We start from the raw sequence: 22,253 nt of genomic DNA on the forward strand, positions 1-22,253 counted from the left end.
TCATAACATATATGAGAAGAACATAACCCGTGTCATGCCAACAACTGTTTTTTGAATAAATGTGTTTAGTTCCGATGCAAAGACCCTATAAGTGAATCAATATTAACACCAAAATATGCAATCTTTAATGACTAAAGTGTTTATCAACCTTGAATACATAGGTAAAAGGGGAGTGATTGGAAGGTAGCGGTTATTTAGCCTTATGCACTTGAGTATTCTTTTATTTTCAAAATCTACACTTCGTGTTTTAACGTACGATAGAGCACGATATTATTTTTTTGCACACACGTATTGATTTTTAATTTGTACCTTTAAAGTTGTATCGTTATTTGTCTTCTCTCTTGTGATAATTTCAGCAAATATTTTTATCAGTTGTCTATCCGTTATTGACTTTATATCAACCCCCCCCCTTTTTTCTTCTTAAACTTGTTTTTCTTTGTAAATCCCTACAGTTTAGATTTGTTTCCAACCTTTATGGGGTGTTTTCGAAATTTTCACCATTATTATTACATCAATCCAATGTGTGTGGTCAGCCCTGCTATGTATGTACAATTATCGTATGTTAATTAATTTCAAAGCATAAGGCCTGATTCATAAAATAGGGACGAAAAATACCAGAGGGACAGTCAAACTCATAACAGTTTTAAAGGTTTTAAAAGCATGTTTTATTAAATTGGTTTAAGTTGAAAAATGTCAATATCAACACAAATCGCAGGTTCTTCGACAATGAGAGTTCATATACTGACGCCGTATAGTGCAGTAATTATTTCTGGCTAATCTACTGCAACCAATATATCTATCAGAACACCCTGAAAGAGAAATACATATTTTCATACATTTAATTGTTTATAAAATTATGTGTGTGTGTAATTGATTTTGGTGTTCTATATAACCTTTAAAGACACTGTAAAAAGTAGTTGTAGAGAATGAGAGCGACAGTCTACATAGTTTCATGTATATATCAACATAAATTTATTGTTCAATGAGACAGATATCTAACGACAAATAAGATTTATTTCAAATCTTTGTCGTTCACGTGTTCACAATCCGCTAGACCGTGGGTTGACACCATGCATAGCCATGATTCAGAGTATGGCTTTGCTAATGGTCTGAGGGGGTCCATCAGTTGTTAAACATTTGTAATAGGTTTTGGACTTTTTAATTTGTGTGGCTTCTAGCTTTAAAAATAATTAGTTTTCGTTATTGTGCTGATGTATTAAAGGCCAATTGATTTAATTGTGCAATACTAAGTAATAGGATGTGTGTAAAAACTTATTTAATGCACTGCAGTGGTGGCAGTGTTTATTTACATTAATCTTCTCGATATTAATCTGAATGTCACGATATACCTGGAATATCAGTCACACAAGAGATTTATGTAATGACTTTATTGCGCATAACGTAACGTTATGATTTGGTGTGCCGTATGTAACGTCACATCTTTAGTTACTTTGGAATGCGTTTTTATATAGAACCTAATATACGTTCCCATGTTGTATGTGTTGTTTGAAACATGCCTAAGTTAATTCAAATAACAGTTTGGAAAATATATACAACGATTGCAAATTATTAAATATATCCTTTTCATAAAATCTATAAGACGTGGGTTATCTTTGATTTATTAATCCTATTAATGACTTATTGAACATTATGTACCCGTGTCTTTTTTTATTATTAAATATAGATATATTAACTAAAATAAAATAAAGCTACCCATCTTGCCAATGTAGGTTATGATAATATTTATATCATAATTATTTTTTTTCACCAATCAATATGAACCAAATAGTGAAATAGAGATTTTTCGCGCCAGGTGAATCAAAAATATTAGGAGTTTCAATCAGTTGATCCGCACTATGTGTTTCTTTCATATAAAATCGTGTATGATACAAGGTTTATAAATTTTTTAGATATAATATTTCTATAAAAAAAAGATAACTAATTCGAACGGATAAACAGTTTTCGTCCTAGTTTTGGTTTATATACAGCGTTGAAATATTTTAAGAAATAGTACCTTGCACTGGCATATAATTTAATTCAGAACTATGTTTAATTTTTGGTTAACTATTTAAGTAGGACTTGTAAATGCGATGGGTACGCTAAAGTGCCTTGTTGACGCTGCAATATGATGAATTTCGTCGGGTTCCAATGTAATGGTCTTTTGAATGATTTCTGATTGTCTTACGACCAATGATGGCTATTTGAAAAATCGGAAAAAGAAATAAGGAGTTATTTCTTTTTATCAAAGTCATTGTATGAATTAGCATTCATTATTGTCAACAAAATAACTTTATGGGATTAGGTACCATTTATATGTGTGGTTGAAATAAGAATCACCATTCTTCAATAAGCATGTTTATAAATTAAGATTATGTGATTACTGTTTACTGTTAAGTATCATCTGTATGTATCCTGCTATGATAATAATTTCATATATATCTCAATGGTGTAATACCACCAAATTATAGTATGTCACATCCGGATGCATACGAAAATAGGTCCAAAAAAAATATTCCCTGGCATTTGACAGTTGTAAATAATAAATAAAACATTTCATAGCAGTAAATAAAGGCAACTGTAGTATACTGGAGTATACCGCTGTTCAAAAGTCGTAAATCGATTGAGAGAAAACAAGTCCGGGTTTTAAAACTCACGTAAACACATCAACTATAACAGAAAAACAACGAAACAAAAAAAAAAACACTGAAGTGCAACAAAAAACAAAACAAACGACAACACAACAAACGAACTATAAGTTAGCAACTGCTATTTTCGTGAGTTGGTACAAGACATTCTAATAAAAATGGTGGGTTGAACTTGGTTTTGTAGTTAGCCAAACCTCCCGATTTTATGGCATTGTTGACTATAACACTAAAATGTTAACATTACATGACAGGACTACAGTACTAATAGAGATTTCCAATAAAATGACATACGTACCTAACTCGACGTACGCACGTAACGGGACCGGTTATTGCTAACCAATTAATTTTGTTAAATGTGTTACTCAAGTTTTAACTAAGCATTCCTAAACTATGAAATCCATTCATAATAAATATTATCAATATCAAATATTTCTAAGATGATGAAAAACGAAAGAAATCATGATTTTTATATATCACGTGATTATTGAGATTCCCGCCTAAACTTCACTGTCATAAGACCACGTATATATAGGTATCTTTACCTATCATACGATTCATTTGAGTTGTCTTTCATGGTTTTGACAATGACTTTGATTTTCAGATATACTTATCTTTGCAAAATTTAATGAACCTTTTATTATTTGATATTTGTATTGATTCTGTTTGTCGTTATCAGATAGATTCTTCTTTTCGATTTTTAATGTTTTATAATATTTAATTTCCGTGGGTATTAATTTATATAGATTTTGTCGTAATTTCAGAAAAAAATGAACTCAAAATGTTAATCAGAACGTGTCTCTGTTAAAGTTGATAACTGGGATTGCATCATACTTTATTAAGTATCATTTCAAACGTTCTCTTCTTCTGCACTTAATCTCCTCAATTTACAACTTCTAAAAAAAAATTCAACAGGAAAAACGTACGTCAACGGGAAGTGAATATTTAAAAAAAAAAAAAAAAACACATTAATACAGGTCATGTACTTCTTTAAATTTTAATAGTTGACATATACTTTTCTTTCAAATGAAAGTCAACGAACATTAAAAAAAGAAAATTGTAGTTGATAATAATGTGTGTAAATAAATGTGTACACCAATTCGTTATATAGATTGTAATTTGGAAGGTGTACTTGATTAGCAAGTGATGATTAATAATCTGCATTGACCACTGTGGATTATCATAGTAAACTATCAACTTATCATAGTACATAGTAATAGGCTAAAAATATCCTGTACCCAAGTATTTCTGATTAAAAGTGAATGAGAATGTCTATTTACATTGTTGTTACATTTTTGAGACAACTATAATGTCACTTCAGTCTTTACGGGAATTTTCTTTTTACTCGTATTCATCCGATTAGAAGTAGATTCTAAAGCTATCGCATATATATATGGATTGAGTTAGCGAAAATTTTAAGTTTCAATTTTTGTCTCGCTTTGGAGGTATACATATATATAAGTGACAACTATGCGACAGATCCAATGACAGGATCACCAGTGAAGGTGTTACACGACTGAAAAAAACAAACATTTTATATTCATGATTATTTTACTTGTATATGGGATTGACTGGTAGCAGGCTAGCCTCGAATACAAATTCAATTATTTTGTTGGACCCCCTGATCGAATGACTTTAAGACTGTATTTTTCGGCTTCTCCACCAAGCATGATGCATTCACGAGCAAGAGCAGGTATTGGTTTACTCGTAAAAAGACTAGTGTGTCTTGATAGTGGTTACACTCTCTTGTTACCTAGCATATGAAAATGCGACTCTTAATTGTCGGACATGTTTAAAAAGGTATATGTATTTATCATTATAATTAATTTTCATCATCCCCAATATATATGTAATATTTGTCGCTGGATATAAGACATACATCAGTATCATCATCATCATAAGTACTATAGCTTGAGGCTTAATCTTCGTCGTAAGTACATGTATTATATATAGCTGTAGGCTTCTTCGTCGTAAGTATAACGTGAGGCTTAATTCGTATCTAATATTTTAGCCAGATTATGTCGAGAACTTATTTTACGCATGCATCTCTATGATACATAGTTTTTATAAATATCCAAGTTAAAGCCAATGGAGATCGTTTATCAAATGATCATGTCACAATTAAAACAGATAGAAAGGGATTGACTCGTGAGACTGAAACGAAGCATAAAAACAGCTAGCCATTTCTAGTATTTTAAAATAAGCTCCATGTACCGAAATGATAGTATCCACAGCTGCTGAACACTATCTTAAAAACAACTACAACTAATAAATAAAGAATAATTATCCCGTTTATAATATTGATCAACTATGTCGTACTGTTACACCATTGTCCTAGTATGGATGTGACTGTCCCAAGTCAGGAACCTTTAATTCAGTGCTTATCGTTTGTTGTGTTTTCGTTGATTTTTTTTAACATTAATTTGGCTGTTAGTTTTAGTTGTTTTACATTTGTCATTTTGTGGCCTCTTATAGCTGACTATGCTGTATGGACTTTTCTCATTGTTGAAAGCCCTTCGTTGGACTATAGTTGTCAAAATTTCTGTGTCATTTGGTCTCTTTTGAAGAGTTGTCTCATTGACGATCATACTACATCTTGTTTTTTGTACATCACAAATTAAGAATAAAACATTCATAGACAGTCTAGAAAAGCGAGACCTTTTGTCATGTCAAAAATACAGAGTATCTGTAGGACCATTAGTGGTCATAACTGTTTAGCAGATTTTATGTATTGCCCATGTGTCCATTAGATTACACGTCAGTATCACATGTCTGTGTTCAGTGAGCTACTAAATCACGGGAAAAAATCCAATTCAGTATGTAGTCTTAAACTTTTAAATCACATGCGAGATGCCTAAGGCAGCGACCATTTGATTTTCTGGGGGGGGGGGCTATGGTTTTTTTTGGAAAAAAAAGTTTGTTTCCAGTTTTTGGAGAAAAAAATAATTTGTTTTTGATTCTGAGGGAAAAAAATTGTTTGTTTCACCCTCAGCTGCCACTATATGTAATGCTAAAATTGAAAGAAAAAAATTGTTTTTGACTTGTTGCGAAAAAAATAGATTGTTTTTCGCCGCAGGCGAAAAAAAAAGTTTGTACAGAAAAAAAAACCATAGCCCCCCCCCCCCCCCCCCCGAAAATCAAATGGTTGCTGCCTAATGTTCAGACATTGTTGTTTTTAAAAAGTATTTATCAAAGTCAAACGACAATCATTTAAGGTTTTTTTTTCGTGCAATACAATTTGTGATCATGGCCGGATCCAAGATATTTGAAACAGGGTGTAGTTTTCTATAATTGAATTTATACTGACGAGCGGAGCGATGCAAAAAACAATTTGGACAATTATACGTTAAAAATGATATGGATTTTAAAACTTATTTAGCGATCGAAAAGGGGGAGTACGCCCTCTACCCCTGTATCCTCGGATGCAAGTTTAGGTATACTTAAACAAAAACCTCGCCCCATAATTTGGTATAGGTAAAGACGAAAAAGTACTTTTGAAAAATATATCATTGATATGAATTTCTGCCCATATCAATATAGAAAAATATTATTTTGTTTTAAAAGTCGAGTACACCTTTTACATTCGGGTGTGTTGGAATCTACTTTCAACGTTTAATCTTTTTCAAACAATAAAAAGGCAACCTTCTTGCTTCGGAATTCGTTATTTTAATATTTGCATGCTAAATTTCGTCTTGGTAGTTTTTAAAATTCATAATTTGAGAAGAACTAAAATATGGGTCAAGTGAAATGACAAGAAATGATGGGTGTGTTTGGTTACGAGTTGCTAATTTACTTGTTCCATTATATTATTTGTGTCAATAAAATCATTCAAAGTTTAATGACAAAATATTTAAAGAGTAAAACAATTAGTTGGGGTTGATTTTTACTGACGGTATATTCCAGCAAACAATGCGTGTTCAAAGAGCAAAACATGCATGCAGTGTATGCTCCCCTCCGTCATGCGTCAATGCAGTAGGACGAAATACGTTGAGTTAGGTCGGTTATGTCGAGTAAAGTCATTTTATTGGAAATCTCTAATAAATACAAGAACATAACGGACAGAAAAATACACAAATAAACATTAAAATAGGACATTTTGACATGCTAATTTTTATCATGCTTCGTCTACATAAGACCCACCATCGACGCCCAGATCAAAATAGTAAAGAATGCGAAAATGTTCAAAGATGAAGAGCACCGATGAGCCAAAATACAAACAGTTGTGCCAAAACGAAGTGGGGAATAACCACATAATTAAAACGAACACGTAAGAAAAACTCTAGAACAGCACATAACACATCACCAAAAAAACCTGCATTGTCACACGATGATACCGATACAGTGACGTCACAGGTAATTTTAATTTTGTTTTGATATTGATCAAGATCAGGTTTGTAATTATGGTATTTGATATATAATATAATAACACTCCTGTATATGTAATAGTTATACACCGAGGGACAGGTGTGTCTGGATAAGAAACCCCGTCGGCCGGAGGGTTTCTATAGAATATTTTGGAAACTTGAGGTTACATGGATACTAAAGTGTGTACACAGTTAAAAAGGAGATGAAAAGTTGATTGGTAAACTTCCAGTGATGCTTATTTTCTTATATGCATGAAACGTTATGTGATTTTTTTCTATAGTACTGAAAAGTATAAAACTTTACTCATTCCAAGTTTTTCTTTATTTGAAACAAAGATTAGTTCTGAACAATTTTTTGAAAGTGCAAATTTCACAAAGACTAATAGGGGAAAGCAATGGTGGTTTTACACCTAAATGAATATCACATTACTTGGTTTTTGCAACATTTGAAATACAAGAATATTATTAAATGATGCATGTCCTTACTTAAAGTTTTATACTAAATCAGAAATCGTTCTAGTTGGTTTTGCTGCACACTCTCGATGTACTAAAAATCAGAAAAGCTGCTTCTTACAAACAAATTGACTTCCACATCGACATATGAACATAAAAATATGTACAACAAAGTTTATGCAATAAATAACTATAACAGAAAAACAAAGGAACGCATTTCAACGTCAAATACTTGCCGTCAGCGTGATTATGATGGTCCGTAGTACCATCACGATTCAACGTGTTAAAAGTTCAAGGTTCTTCCACAGCTTCATACAAAATATATATTATGCTCTTCAACTGCATACTTTATTTTTGTTTTATTTGAGCGTCACTGATGAGTCTTTTGTATACGAAACGCGTGTCTGGCTCAAAGACATAATTTTAATCCTGGTGCTTATGATGAGGTCATATAAATAAAGCACATGGGCAAAAATGAAAGACATGAATACACAAATTTAGCATTCCACAATTACAAAATGACGGGATGTATAAGTACCTAGCATCGACAAATGGAAATTACCAAAAATAGACTAAACTGAAAAATATGATGATATTTTACAAAGACAAAATAAAAAAATACCATTCAACGTTATTCAGATGATAAACAACGTCAGTACCTAGAATCTATAATTCAGGAAAACCCGATTCACTATCAACATAGACTGTGAGATGTTTAAGTAGTTTTCTAATATGTATTCATCAAATGTTATAGAAGTTAAAAATAAAGCACTCCTTTTCGCACTAGCATATTTTATGCACGGGAAGTGTAACGTTTAAGGTGGCTCGGGCTTTTTCGAATTTTCTATCAGGAGTGTCGTATTTTTTGTTATTTTAATCTTTACAGAGAGTGAACCAAATTGGTCGAAAAAAATAGGGGGTCCCGGACCATTTAAGCTCAAAATATTACTTTTAAAGAGGTATGTAAAAGGGACCGTTTTTCAATGAAATGATAGGGAAAATAGAGGTGTTGACATATTTTTTATCGGAATATCAAAAAACGTTATTTGACACTTGGTCCAAAACTGTAATATAAAAAGCTGAAATATAGCTTTAATGAATGAGCACATAGAAACATAGGTCACCGATAAGGAAAAATAAATATTTTGCCTAGAACCCAAAATTTTGGCGGAAAATGGTGAAATTGGGTGAAATGTCATTTTGAGTCTTTCACAGATACACATATTAACGATAGTAATTTTTTAGTGGTCAAGGACAAACATTTAACATTTTTAACCAATCAAATTATTTAAAAAAAATAATAGTGAATTTACGACACAAACTTTTCGTGTGAATGGTAATTCATGCAAGAAATTATGCGCAGTCGAAAAGTCCCTATCCACCTTAATCATGTTAATATGAGATGACAACTGACAATTAATTATTTCAATATGTCAATCAAATAGTGACTTGCTTACTATATCTTGAACACATACAGTAGATTTGTCTGGAACAATCGCATTTGGGATACATGCACAATAAATTGACACATTAACAACTCCCGAGTCTGTAAAATTTAATATATATAAATTGTTAACATGGATTTATATATATTAAATTTTACAGACTCGGGAGTTGTTAATGTGTCAATTTATTGTGTGCACACCCCGATAATTTCAGATCGAGGAAGATAAAAATTGTATTCAATGTTTATCAAAAATGCGATAAAAACATGTAGCGTATGGATTTAATCGTTTCGATAAAATAGAACTTTTTAAAACAGAATTGTTAGTATTCTTTCATATTCAACTAAAGAAAAAGATTGGTTAATTGAACGGTAGGTTATTATAAATACAGAGACAATTATTTGAAGCATGCTCAACTCTAGGAGAAAGACCTTCGTAAAATGGATGAAATGAAAAATGAAAAAAATATGACGGGGTAGCTAGGAAAGCCTGGAAGAAAAAGGAGGACATTGCGTTCATGTATGTGCGAATATTGAAATAATTCGTATTAAACATAGCTGTTAAAAAAGGAGAACGGGTGGAGCAAATACTGATCTAAAGAATCCATACGTGTATAAAAGACCATTTTTCATTCTGGTTACACATAATTGTGTTTTATTCCCATACAAAAGTATATTTTATTTTTTTGTTTAGCCTAAATCAAAAAATGGTTGACCTTATTTCATTTCTAGTATTAGGAAATAAATGCTCCTCAGAACAACACAAAAGGACTCGAACTATTCGATTGATTGAACAAAACCGTATTGTAAAAATTTCTTTGAGCTGTATAAGCTATAAGTATCAAATTGTACATTGCAGTTAAGGTAGATGGGGTGTCTGAATTATAATCCATAGAATTTTTTAATAATTTGCCAAAATGTAGTTTATATCATGCTTTTAAAAAAATAATAATAAAAAGAATGGGTCAACGGGCTTATTTTCGAGCTATACCGTGTTCAAAATTGACAAATTTTGTATAGATTATGCATGGAAAACCCAATTTTCTGCAATAAACCGTAATCTACACCATAAAATTTGAGATAACATATGAGAAGATGGCTTTAATAGTATGCTATCAGTTAAGAAAAAGAAACAATGGGGTCACCGGACCCGTATTTTTTGCTACATTATAAAATAGGTAAATTCCTAATACATTCTATTGTAAAAGTACCTCAATCTGAATTATCCTCCCTTGCATTTGAGTCGCCTTCCCTTATGTGGCAAAATTGGGAAAAAATTGATCAAACAAAAGTTTTCTGTTTTTTGTAAAATACATCCATAAATATGATAAAACATGTCATTTTCTATATTGAAGTGGAAGTTCTTACACATGAATTACCTACAACTCTTAAAATTTTCACATTCTATTAACGATCTAGACCTTGTCTTCTGGTAATTCCAATTCCAAGATGGAGGAAGACACCCAATCTACTTTAAGATATAACGTGACGGTACCCAAATTGCACCTATTTTGACAGTTTTTCCACCTACGTCTTTTTATGATCAAGAGAAAAAATTTCAAATTGTGTTTATTTTGTAGGCGTATCCTTCTTTATTATATTGGTACACCAATTTAATTTTCAATCCATATGGAATCATAAAAAAATTGGTCTGAACTAACCTCCAAACCATCAATGATTCTGTTATGAGGAGTACCCAAATTGCATTCGTGCTTAAATTTCCATCGTCAAAAGTCGAAAAACAGAGCTTTTGTTTAGTTTTTTCAAATATTTTGAACAATTGGATATTTTTCCATGCTTACTCTTCATTTTTTAAGAGATGAATACTTGAAACACATTGTATTTGCTAATTTTAAAAAGATGACGTTTTGATGACGTCGCATGGCGACGTTTCGGTACATTTTGCTTTCCCAGTAAACACTTCATCTGTTGATAAATATTGTGAACGTTTTGTGAATATCTAAATATGTTTACCTATGTTGACAGGCGTGCATAGTATCAAGTCATAAAAATGCAAATTGTTTAGTCTCTAGGAAATCTTGTAAGATTTCCGCTGCTATTTTTGCTAAATAGGTGCAATTTGGGTACTCGGTGCAATTTGGGTACCGTTACGTTATATTTGAATAATATTTTAATGTGAAATGCACAAGGAAGTAAGAACTGTGCTAATACAAAGGAATCATCGAAAGCTCCATTGAACTGATAATAAATCGCATATAAATTGAATGAGAAAACTATTCAAGATTACAAACAGAAAGTGTTGTAAAAGCATACATCTCATCGATATTTGTCCGAAATTATCACATAGGTTCCGTTAAAATGTTGACGTCACAACAAAAAAATTCAGACGTCATAAAGGAAAAGTTATGGTTGTATGACGTCAATAGTTCAAGTGTCGACGATTATCAAATAGCGATCCGAAGAAATTTAGTTTTGTCAATAGAAAAATTAGAATAATTAAAAACCAATTGTTCAGAGAACAATTGAAGGTCTTTCCACCAAAAACAATGTATTTTATTATGAAAGTTGTAAAATTAAGTTTAAAGTGTCATTTCAATCGTCAAATGATAGCTTATTGTATGCTGATTCCAACAATATATGGTTTCTATATAATATTTTTTAAATAAGGGAGATAAATTGTTATTTCCAGTCTAAAAAATGTTACTTTCGATAATATTTGAATATTTAATTGACACTGATTCCAAAAATATCTGGTTCTATATACCTTTATATTAATAAAGTACAAAAAATAGCTACTTCCGGTTTACACACAGGTCACTTCCGGTTGTTTTTTCAAGGTTAAATGGTTTGATACCTTTTGCCAAAAGTCTCATGGCTTTATCATGTATACATATGAGGTAAAAGCAAAGGTCTAAATCTAGAACGTCAAATTTAGCTGTGACCTTTAGATCAATTTCAAGGTCATAAACCAAGGACCTCAAATCAAAAGACCATAGGTCTTAATTATATTTGGTTAATGAGTTATATCACCATACGGGTATTTTGAAATACAAGAGGGGAGAAAACTCCCTTTTACGTTCAACGTACCTTTGCAATCAAAATTTACGTGTTACGACATGTCGCAACGAACAATTTAGAAAAAAATAATTTGTGGATATCTTATACGGTTTTTGGAAATGAGTGGAAATAAGCCAAATTCAAAAATTAGAATATGACCTTGACCTTTGACTTTAACCTAATTTTCATTTTTTTGCACCAAGGACCTCAAATCAAAAGTTCCTAGATCTCTATCACTTATGGTTTACAAGATAGAAATGCATATCACTTATATCAAATGCATAAGGGGAAATTACTCACGCGTTCATATCGCTTCGGTCAAAAAAGGACAAATCATGCGAAGGATATAATGAGCAATTTTATAAAATAAATTTGTCGTAATCTTTTACGGTTGCGAAGGAGTAGTGGACACAAGGAAAACAGTGTTTGGGGAGATAACTCCTACAAGGAAAAGTATTCGGTTACGCAGGGTAAATTTCAAAAGCGCATAAACTGTTCGATATCATATACCAAATATCTAAGCGACATATTGCGAAACAAATATTTATCGCAAGAACAAAATTAGGCAGAAGAAAAAAAAAAAAAAAAATAATCAGAAGAAAAATAATAGGGTCTTTCCACAGAAAAGTGGAAAGACCTAATTAGGTTTACAATATATTCTACTTTGAAGGCCTTTATCTGTAACAATATCGAGGAAAAGATAAGAAATCTTAAGTATAATTTTGAAATTTAAATTGCTCATTCTTTTTTTTCTTTCATGTACTGTTGTTTGTTTTTGTGTCTGGTTTTTTTAGCCATGGTGTCGTCAGTATATATTTTGTTTTCTGACATATGAGTTTGAATGGCCATTTGGTATCGTCTGCCTCCTCTATGACATGGGACACACTTATGATGGGATTAAAAAAAAACTTGTCCTCTTCTTAATTTGTTGCTTTTGTAAATTATGAACCTTACCATTATATTGTACTTCAGTTTGACATTCCTGATTGTTGCATTGTCTTCTTTCAGAACGTTCGCCTGAACAGTGTCCTGAATGGCATTGTCTACGCCGACTTTGAGTTCCTTGTCCACATGTTACCGAGCATCTTGACCATTGGTTCCAATTGGTCAAAGATCCTTGATCTTAAAACAGAGACATTTGGCCATGAAATATTAATGTTGTCATTAATACATGATAATTAAATTTCTCTGATATAAATCTACTCTACATATACGTATGATTGGATCAAGGTGTATTGCTTTACTATAGGGTGTTGCTGTTTAAGTGAATCTCATGTGACCAAGATATTTGACCTTTAAGTAAAAAAAAATAAACCTGACATTAAGATATTAATGTAGTAAATAGAAATGAAAATCTAAACAGTGATTTATTAAAAGTGAAATATTTTTCAACAACAGGGGCTACGGGTGAAAATTTCATTATTTCATGACAAGTGGTTCCTGGTTTTATATATTATACGTAATAATTATAAAAAACGAATGTGGACACGCTCTGGGTGTATAGTTTTAATAAACAAAAAAAGCTAAGCAAAAATCTTAAATGGTGTAAACGAAATTTCAGGTCGTCTTTGGTCAATATTGCAGATTAGGTTAAAACCAAGTTATAAGTTTGTTCGTTGGTGTTTCATTCATATAAATTATTGTTGACTAAATTGGAATGTATACCGTTTACAACATTAATTAATATGAGATAGCTAACTAGAGAAATGATTCTATTACTATGAATAGTTTATTTTTTTCTGGTACTCACATGTTCTTGACATCTCACATGTTTTCCCACATCCGTTTAAACAACATTTTTGATTTACGGAACACTCTGAGTCATAAGAACACTGTTCCATACATCTGCTTGTTAACTCATTTTGAGGTGGACATACACCAGATCTCCTTCCTGTAAAGATTTCAAAATTTAGGGACACTTTCATACCTACTTGAGTGTCTCGACCATTGTAATCGATTATTTAAGCATGATGAGTTTACGTGAATTATACTACGATTCTTATATGTTGTGCATTATTTTATATAATATAAAGTCCACTGACAGGCATGCATATTTATAAATGCCTATGATTCTTTTGTAGATACTATTTGCAAAAATCTTACAACAAATATCGATTTCAAGTTATCAAGCATGCATATTTATAAATGCCTATGATTCTTTTGTAGATACTATTTGCAAAAATCTTACAACAAATATCGATTTCAAGTTATCAAATTATACATCAAACCAAACAATAGAAAAAAAAACATTCAAAAATGAATCGTATAATGAAAGTTGACATATTGATGAATTGTGAGTATTTACGAATGAATGATTTTACGTCATTTTGATCAATTACATACCTGTCCCTGATGAAGAGATGACATCTGGTTTTCTATCAGATTTGAATTGTTTTTCAAAGCTCAAAATGTCTTATTCAATCACTTGTGTTCTTTGATATGTCTATAGATACACAGTTGTGAGCATATTATGATTGCTATAACTGTTTGAATAAGTTATATACTCCCTTAAACTTTGTTGGAAACTAAAAGGAGAACTATATAAGATAAAACTGTAACTGGTATATTTTTCTCTGTAGCTATACAACAAACTCGGGAAAGTGACTTTTTCGTAGACGATACCGACCTTATGAAACATCATTAAGGTATAATTTTGAAATTTAAATTTGTGCTCATTCTTTTTATCTTTCATGTACTGTTGTTTGTTTGTGATTATTTTTATATTTTGTTTTCTGACATATGAGTTTGAATGGCCATTTGGTATCATTAGCCTCTTTTTTGACATGGGACACACTTATGGTGGGATTAAAAAAAAACTTGTCCTCTTCTTAATTTGTTGCTTCCGTAAATTATGAACCTTACCATTATATTGTACTTGAGTTTGACATTCCTGATTGTTGCATCGTCTTGTTTCAGAACGTTCGCCTGAACAGTGTCCTGAATGGCATCGTCTACTCCGGCTTCGATATCCTCGTCCACATGTTACCGAGCATCTTGACCATTGGTTCCAATTAGTCCAAAATCCTTGTTCTTAAAACAGAGACATTTGGCCATGAAATATTAAAGTTGTCATTAATACATGATAATTAATTTTCTCTGATATAAATCTATTTTACATATACGTATGATTGGATGAAGGTGTATTGCCTTACTGTGGGATGTCGCTTTTAAAGTGAATGTCATGTGACCATGATATTTGATCTTTAAATAGAAAAAAAAATGAACCTGACATTAAGATATTAACGTAGTGAATAGAAATGAAAATCTAAACAGTGATATATTAAAAGTGAAATATTTTTCAACAACAGGGGCTACGGGTGAAAACTTTCATTATTTCATGACAAGTGGTTCCTGGTTTTATATATTATACGTAAACAATTAAAACAAAACGAAAGTGGGACACGCTCTATGTGTATAGTTTGAATACACAATAAAAAGCTAAGCAAAAAAATGGTGTAATAATTCATAATTAACTTTCTCTGATATAAATCTATTTTACATATACGTATGATTGGATGAAGGTGTATTGCCTTACTACGAGGTGTCGCTTTTTTAAATGAATGTCATGTGACCATGATGTTTGACCTTTAAGTAAAATACAATGAAACAGACATTGAGATGTTTATGAATTAAATAGAAATGAAAATCTAAACCGTGATATATTAAAATTTGGTGAATATCTTTCAACAACAAGGGCTACTGGTGAAAACTTTCATTATTTCGTGACAAGTGATTCCTCCTTGTGTCGACATAATGAGTTTAAGTACATGTCTCTCCCAAATCATGCCAATTTGAATTAAATTGAGGATTAGACTTCATGAAGCCTAATAATATTGTTTTTCTCCTGATTTCTGAAGCGACAATATCCAACTTATAACTGCCACCACCGTAGCTTAGCTAGCTTTTAGATCAGTCTTTCTTATTTGCGTGTCCAAATTCTTTGTGCAAGCAATATTTGATGCATATTCAATTTATCGATGAAGACCATTGTGAAATTGAGCTAATGACAAAAAAGATGTTTTTTCTTTTTAAATAGTAATTCTGATAGAATAATCACAATACAACAAATATATAATAAAATTGCAAGTTTATGTGTTCGTTTATTTAGGTTTTAACTCGCATAAAATGTTATAAATTATTTGATTAAGAAAACTATCAATATCGCCTCTATGTTTATACCACGTTATTTCGGTTTGTTTGAAGTTCTTTTCGAATATACATTTCCCCAGGTTTATGTAATAGTTTTTAATGCAGGGTTGAATTTAGGGGTTAAGCAATTAAATTTCATGTCGTGATGACATTTTAAGATTTTACAAATGTATGTTTTGATAATTTGTTGTGAATTTGGTAATTTGCTACATGTATGTATGCTTTTTATAAAAATAAATTAGAGTTTATTGTAATTTTTATTACATTTTGTTCTACATGACATGTTTCTAAGATGAAAGTTGATACACTGGTTTAAGAACCTTCCATTCTTCGCTTTTCCTATGAAAAGCGTTCATCGGCTGGATTTGTTAGTGCTCGACTTAAACATCTATTTAGATAATGCAATGGCCGAAAAATTACAGAAGTTACATCACTCTTCGTAAAAAGGTTCATATCACATGATGCTTACGACGCATGTGAAAAAAATAATAAGAATTTAAATTGAAATCTGCAAATTGAAAGAAATATGATTCCACACAAAACATTTGAAAGTTCACTTATTCTTTGGAAATAATTGATTTGTATCACATTTATCTTATTTAAAAGAAAATCACAAGTTTTTGTCTCATTTTCTTGTGTTCGGTCTGAGTTATCAAAATCAGTAGAAAATGCATCTTTTCCCAATATGTTAAAGTTTCACTTCGCGAAAGAGAGAGAGGCGAGAGATACCAGAGACACAGTCAAACTCATAGATCGAACGTTAACTGACAACGCCATGGCTAACAAAGAAAAAACAAAATGTAAAATAATAGTACTCAAGACACAACATAGAAAACTTAATACTAATCAACACGAAGCCCAACAAAAAATGGAGGTAATCTCGTGTGCTCCGGAAAGGTAAACAGATCCTGCTCCACATGTAGCCCCCGTCGTGTTGCTCATGTAATTGAAAACCCGATAAAGAGTCTAATTTCGGTAGGTCACATTCTTGAACAGGGAAGGGGATTGTAGTTACGACATAAGGAACATATCCGATATCATCTGTGAAACGGTCAACCAGCTCGTGATCGTGTCCGTTAAATTTACTAATGGATGATTTCAACTTCATCATTTGGAATTCTTGGATAAATAGCATCCTTGTAAGCAGCAACCCTCCATCAAGGAAATCATGATAGGAAATATAAGCCTGGGAATATCGTATTAAGTGGGAAATATATACTGCTGCTGGAATGTTGAAATTGAAAGTTCACGATTGGGAAGCTGAAATTATCTCTTTTGTCGTAAACTTTTGTTTTTAACCGACCCTAATTGTCAATTGCTAGATGTAAGTCAAGATATGAGGCAGACTTAACTGTATCTGTTGTATCCTTTATCCATAATTCGATGGGTTTAACAAAGTCACTAAAGTTTGAATTATTTAATGAGAGAACATAATCTATATAGCGGAGAGTAAATTTAAGGGATATTGCTAACTTCTTATCTTTCTTCCTAAGAAGTTCCGGTATGAAGTCAGCCTCATAGAAATAAGGGAACAAGTCAGCAAGAAGAGGTACACAATTGGTTCCCATGGGAAAACCGACAGTCTGTTGAAAAACACGTCCTCTCTTTTCAATCAAGAAATCAAGCTTCGTGATAATGTCAGTTACAGAAAATTTCATTTTTGAATCGGAGTGATTCTTTACAAAGTAGGATTCCTCCCTCCTTAAAATAAGATACTTGTATCTACGTTGGCCATTCTTTTTATGAAACAAAGCAATAACAACACTTTCAATTTGTCTTCTAGTTTGGAATTGGGAATTCTTGTCTAAAGTGTAGAAAAAAGTAATGTTTAAATACTTTTGCCAAATGAAAGAGTCTTCGATTGTATCACCATCTGATTCACGCGACCTCTAGAATAGACAGTCTCACAATAACTTTGAAGCCTGGCTTTGATTGCAGAAAAAAATAGATGATAGTAATTTAGGAAGAAGTTTCGTGGAGTATTTGGAAGACCCAGCAATATACTGTTGTTTTGTAAGAACACTTATGTATTTTATGTATTCTATGCAGTGAATGAAGATCCAGTTCGTCATCTTTGGTTGAATTTCCAAAGAAACATAGAACAGACTTGTAATTATCCAGGATTTCCTCGTTGGTAAGTGTCGGGAGGGCATATGTTAAGTTTCCAAGTGAATTTTCAATACTAATTCATTTATCAAGCAGTTTATGTATTCTAATTTACACACAAAAACGATGTTGTTTGGGACTTTATCTGCGGGGACAGCAATTACATATTTGTCATCGAGTTAGGACAATTGTTTTGTGACATTTGGGTATTTAAAGACTGACGTAACATGGTTATTGAAAGACCCATTCAGTTTCATAATTCTGATTTGTATCAACGACCTCACAGCCTTCATCCATTCGTAAAGAGTATAAAATATCACGTTATTGACGCCATTACCAAACTTGTGTTCAAACTAATTCTACAAAAATCCCCTCTTACTGTATAGTTTGCTCTTAATGCAAATGCATGAGAAGGATGATCACAACGGAATTGACTCTAAGTTCCAATATACCCCAATCAAAAATCATTAATCGAATGAACAGATGTTCCTCCTGGTACTTACGTGTTCTAGAAATCTCACATGTATGCCCACATCCGTTGTGACAACACGTTTGATAGTATAAACAATCGCTGTCAGAGGAACACTGTTCAACACAGCTTGGTGTTAAATGAGATGGACATTCACCAGATCTCCTTCCTGTAATTAAACAATATTAATGGAATTCTTGATGTTATTCATCTTTGCTTGAAAAGTGTATCTAAATGTGATGGAATATTGTAAAAACATTAGTGTACGTGAATTATACAATGAATCTTATATGTAGTGCACTGTTTCATATTATTCAAACTCACTTGAAGGCATGCCGTTGAAAATTATTTGAAATGAGTTTCTTGTAAAATTAATGTTCATGAAATTTTTGAACTACTGCATATATTGCAAACTACTAGTAAGGCCTATATTCGCGCTTTTTGCATCTAATACGAATGTGAAACATATTATCGACAAATTATATTTTTATTCAGTTATTGTTGATCGCAAGCTTTTTCAATGTCGAAGTTTACCGGATAATAGTATTGATAAACAATCGACATGGAACCGTGCAGCATGTATGATATAGCGATGTTTTAATGATTTATATTTTCCATGCGTTCCTATTTGTTAAGGTAACTTTTCGATAACAGATTTAAAATAATTTGGTGTATTTCATTTGTTCTTTAACTATCAATTATTACAATTTAACTTCCAATACAGGTTTTTTCTTTCATCAAGGTTTTATCTCGCACTTGTGCAGTGCGGTGGCCTATGTTCTTATTAGATGTACTATACTTACAGTCAAGGCACACAGAAAAATATCGGCGATTTAAAGCACAGAAAAAACAATGATGCAATAGCAGTGCATTTTTGAAGATTTGATTCGATACAGGATGCTTTCATAAAAGAAAGTCTACTTATACTCGTGGTATATTGAAACTTTTTTTAGAAACATTTTCAATTTTTCTTTTAACTTTGTATCATATACATTAATATGTCCCTTTGGTTGTGTCACTGATAAGTCTTATGTAGACGAAACGCGCGTCTGGCGTATTAAATTATAATCCTGGTACCTTTGATAACTAATTAAGCAGTTATTTGAGAACAATTTGCATATTATACACTTTACCAGAAAAAAGATTAAAATATTTTAATGTTAATCGTATACAGAAATTAAGACATATAATAATAATTTTGAGTATTTGAACATGAATAATTACTTACCTGTCATTAATGAAGAACCCACATCTTGTGTTCTATCAACTGCAAAAAAAAAAATGTTCAAAATTTTTAAAAGTTTTGTTGTTCACTCATTTGTGTTCTATGATATACTTCCAGATACAATGATACGAGTATAAAATGATTGCAATTACAGTTGGTTTTAGTTATAAACTCTCTAAAAATATACATTGAAGTATTTAAGAGCAGCAGTGTCATGATTTTAAACAGTTCTAGTTGATGAGAAAGTCAAGACCATTTCATTTGATTTATTTTTGTATTGCATAGTTTTATATACCATAAAACGTTACTTATCTTACAAGACCTTTTTATAAAAAATTGGCCGCTTCTTCAAAGCGGTTATGTTTAACGAATGAATTTACTACGCTGTGTGTTATAGTAAGTGACAAGAATGACATTGTTGGCGTCAATGTCAATTAATGTCACGTGGACACTGTTTATCACATTTATAAATTAATTTAATGCAGATATACCATCGACGTTTAGATGGTGTTAGATGGTGAACATTTGCCCTGAAGTAAGTAAGATAATGGGTAAAGGCAATTATTACGTTTTTGTAATTGGTATAAAACATTTATCCGTTAACGTTTGCGTTTTGTAACTGTGTTACAGACACCATCTTCACTATCCACGTAGTCCCCCTCATCTCCACCCTTGGATTCAAAAGACTCATCAGTGACGCTCGAATCCAAAAAAGTCAAAAAGGCCAAATAAAGTAAGAGGTTGAAGAGCATTGAGGACCAAATTTCCTAAACATTTTGCCAAACACAGCTAAGGTAATCTATTCATAAGTTGGAAAAGCCTTAGTATTTTTATTTTGACTAATGCATGAAATAAATCGGATCTTTTTCCAAATTTATATTCACAGATATAGACGTGGAGAAAATTTATCAATTTCAATCGACATGCAAAAGGGAACTTTTCTGTTGAACACACGAATTTCAAGCAAGTATCATGTTATCTTATATACTACTCCGCTGCACCCCTACTTAAAAGAGATCATGAAGTATCATAAAAATGTATGCCTTTATAATATATTCCACATTTGATTGCAACTAAACATCGGTACTAAATATATGATGATGGAATGTTCTTTCTTTCAGACCGATCTTTTACCTTTTAAGAGAGTTTTGTTTGTAATAAAATGTTTTATTCTATATTACTGAAAATTCGTTGCTTGTATCAATATTGGATTTAAAAAAGGCTTGTTTTTATCGGAAATTATTTTTAATTTAATAAATCCTTTTTTTTTAATTTAATTTTGAAAATGTTAACATTTAAGTTAAAAAAGAGAGAGAAAAAAATCAAGCCCCTAAAATATGTGTGTTTGGTGCTTTAATATGTGCAAGTGGCATGTAAACTAGTTACAGTTTCGTTTCATAATAATGAAAAATCCATGAGAATGCATATAAACTTAATAGTATATGTAGGCAAAACCTTGCTCGAAAGTTGCATTTTCCTTATTTATACTAGAAGTTAAAATGAAAAGTTATCTTTTGTAAACAGAAATATTACAAAGATGAAGCAGATAAACACCACGGTTAACTATTTATAAAGTGATACCTTGCTCTGGCAGAGATCTAACTGTTGGTGATGGTCGATCTACAAAACAATCAATGATATGATTAATCATATAGTTCATAACAAATCCTAATTGCATAATTCCTAATTTTATAATTCAACATTCTTTTAATTTGTTTCATACATTCTTTATTATTAGAATGTGTTATTGGGAGTTTTAGGATTGTGACATAATGTCTTGACAAGCAATGGGGAAGGTTTGTGCAAACGTCAAACTTAAATCATCATACTTTATTTCCTCCTATAGGAGATTGAAAGAATGCATATATAAATTATGTACAATTACTGGACCATGTATTATTCGTTATTGTTTAATTCTTTTTGACGATTAGGAGTAAGATAAAATCTGTAAAATTTCAAATCTGGCGACACTCTGTAATGTCTAGATAAAATACGTCAAACAATGTCGCTAGTCGGTTGAAACACAAACACACGGTGTCGGTAAATTTTGTAATGGAGAACATAATTCTTATGTAGTTTTGTTTGTCATTAATTCATTGTCTCATTTTTCTGTCATGGGCAGGCCCTGATAATGAAGTCCATATACAACTTCTTTGGTGGGGGTTTTGTTTATTTTCTCATTTAAATTGTTAAAAAGCATACCACAAGTTCTAGTCCTAATATTCATTGTTTAAAAAAGTCTGTGCAATCAAAATTCAGGGGAGAAATATTTTTTCTTTTTCTTAAATTTTCATTTTAAAATACACTCATCATATTATTCTACTGACGAGCCTTTGGAGACGAAAGGTGAGTCTGGCATGCAACATTTAATACTGATGCCTAT

The 22,253-nt window shown here is 31.6% G+C and overlaps 1 protein-coding gene across 1 annotated transcript in view; it reads right to left on the reverse strand.

Moving 5' to 3' along the window:
* Positions 1-641: 641 nt before the first annotated feature.
* The window catches only part of LOC143064335 (endoprotease bli-4-like), a 32,076-nt gene continuing 10,464 nt past the window's right edge, over positions 642-22,253 (reverse strand). Inside the window, exons 9-15 of the mRNA XM_076237100.1 lie at positions 21,452-21,490; positions 19,874-19,912; positions 18,680-18,814; positions 14,784-14,951; positions 13,672-13,812; positions 12,876-13,043; positions 642-809 (exon numbers count right to left, since the gene is read on the reverse strand). Coding sequence (XP_076093215.1) covers positions 700-809; positions 12,876-13,043; positions 13,672-13,812; positions 14,784-14,951; positions 18,680-18,814; positions 19,874-19,912; positions 21,452-21,490 — 800 coding nt within the window. The 3' untranslated portion in view covers positions 642-699. The remainder of the gene's footprint in view (positions 810-12,875; positions 13,044-13,671; positions 13,813-14,783; positions 14,952-18,679; positions 18,815-19,873; positions 19,913-21,451; positions 21,491-22,253) is intronic.

The sequence above is a fragment of the Mytilus galloprovincialis genome, chromosome 2, assembly GCF_965363235.1.
Source record: "Mytilus galloprovincialis chromosome 2, xbMytGall1.hap1.1, whole genome shotgun sequence".
NCBI classification, from domain to species: Eukaryota; Metazoa; Mollusca; class Bivalvia; order Mytilida; family Mytilidae; genus Mytilus; species Mytilus galloprovincialis.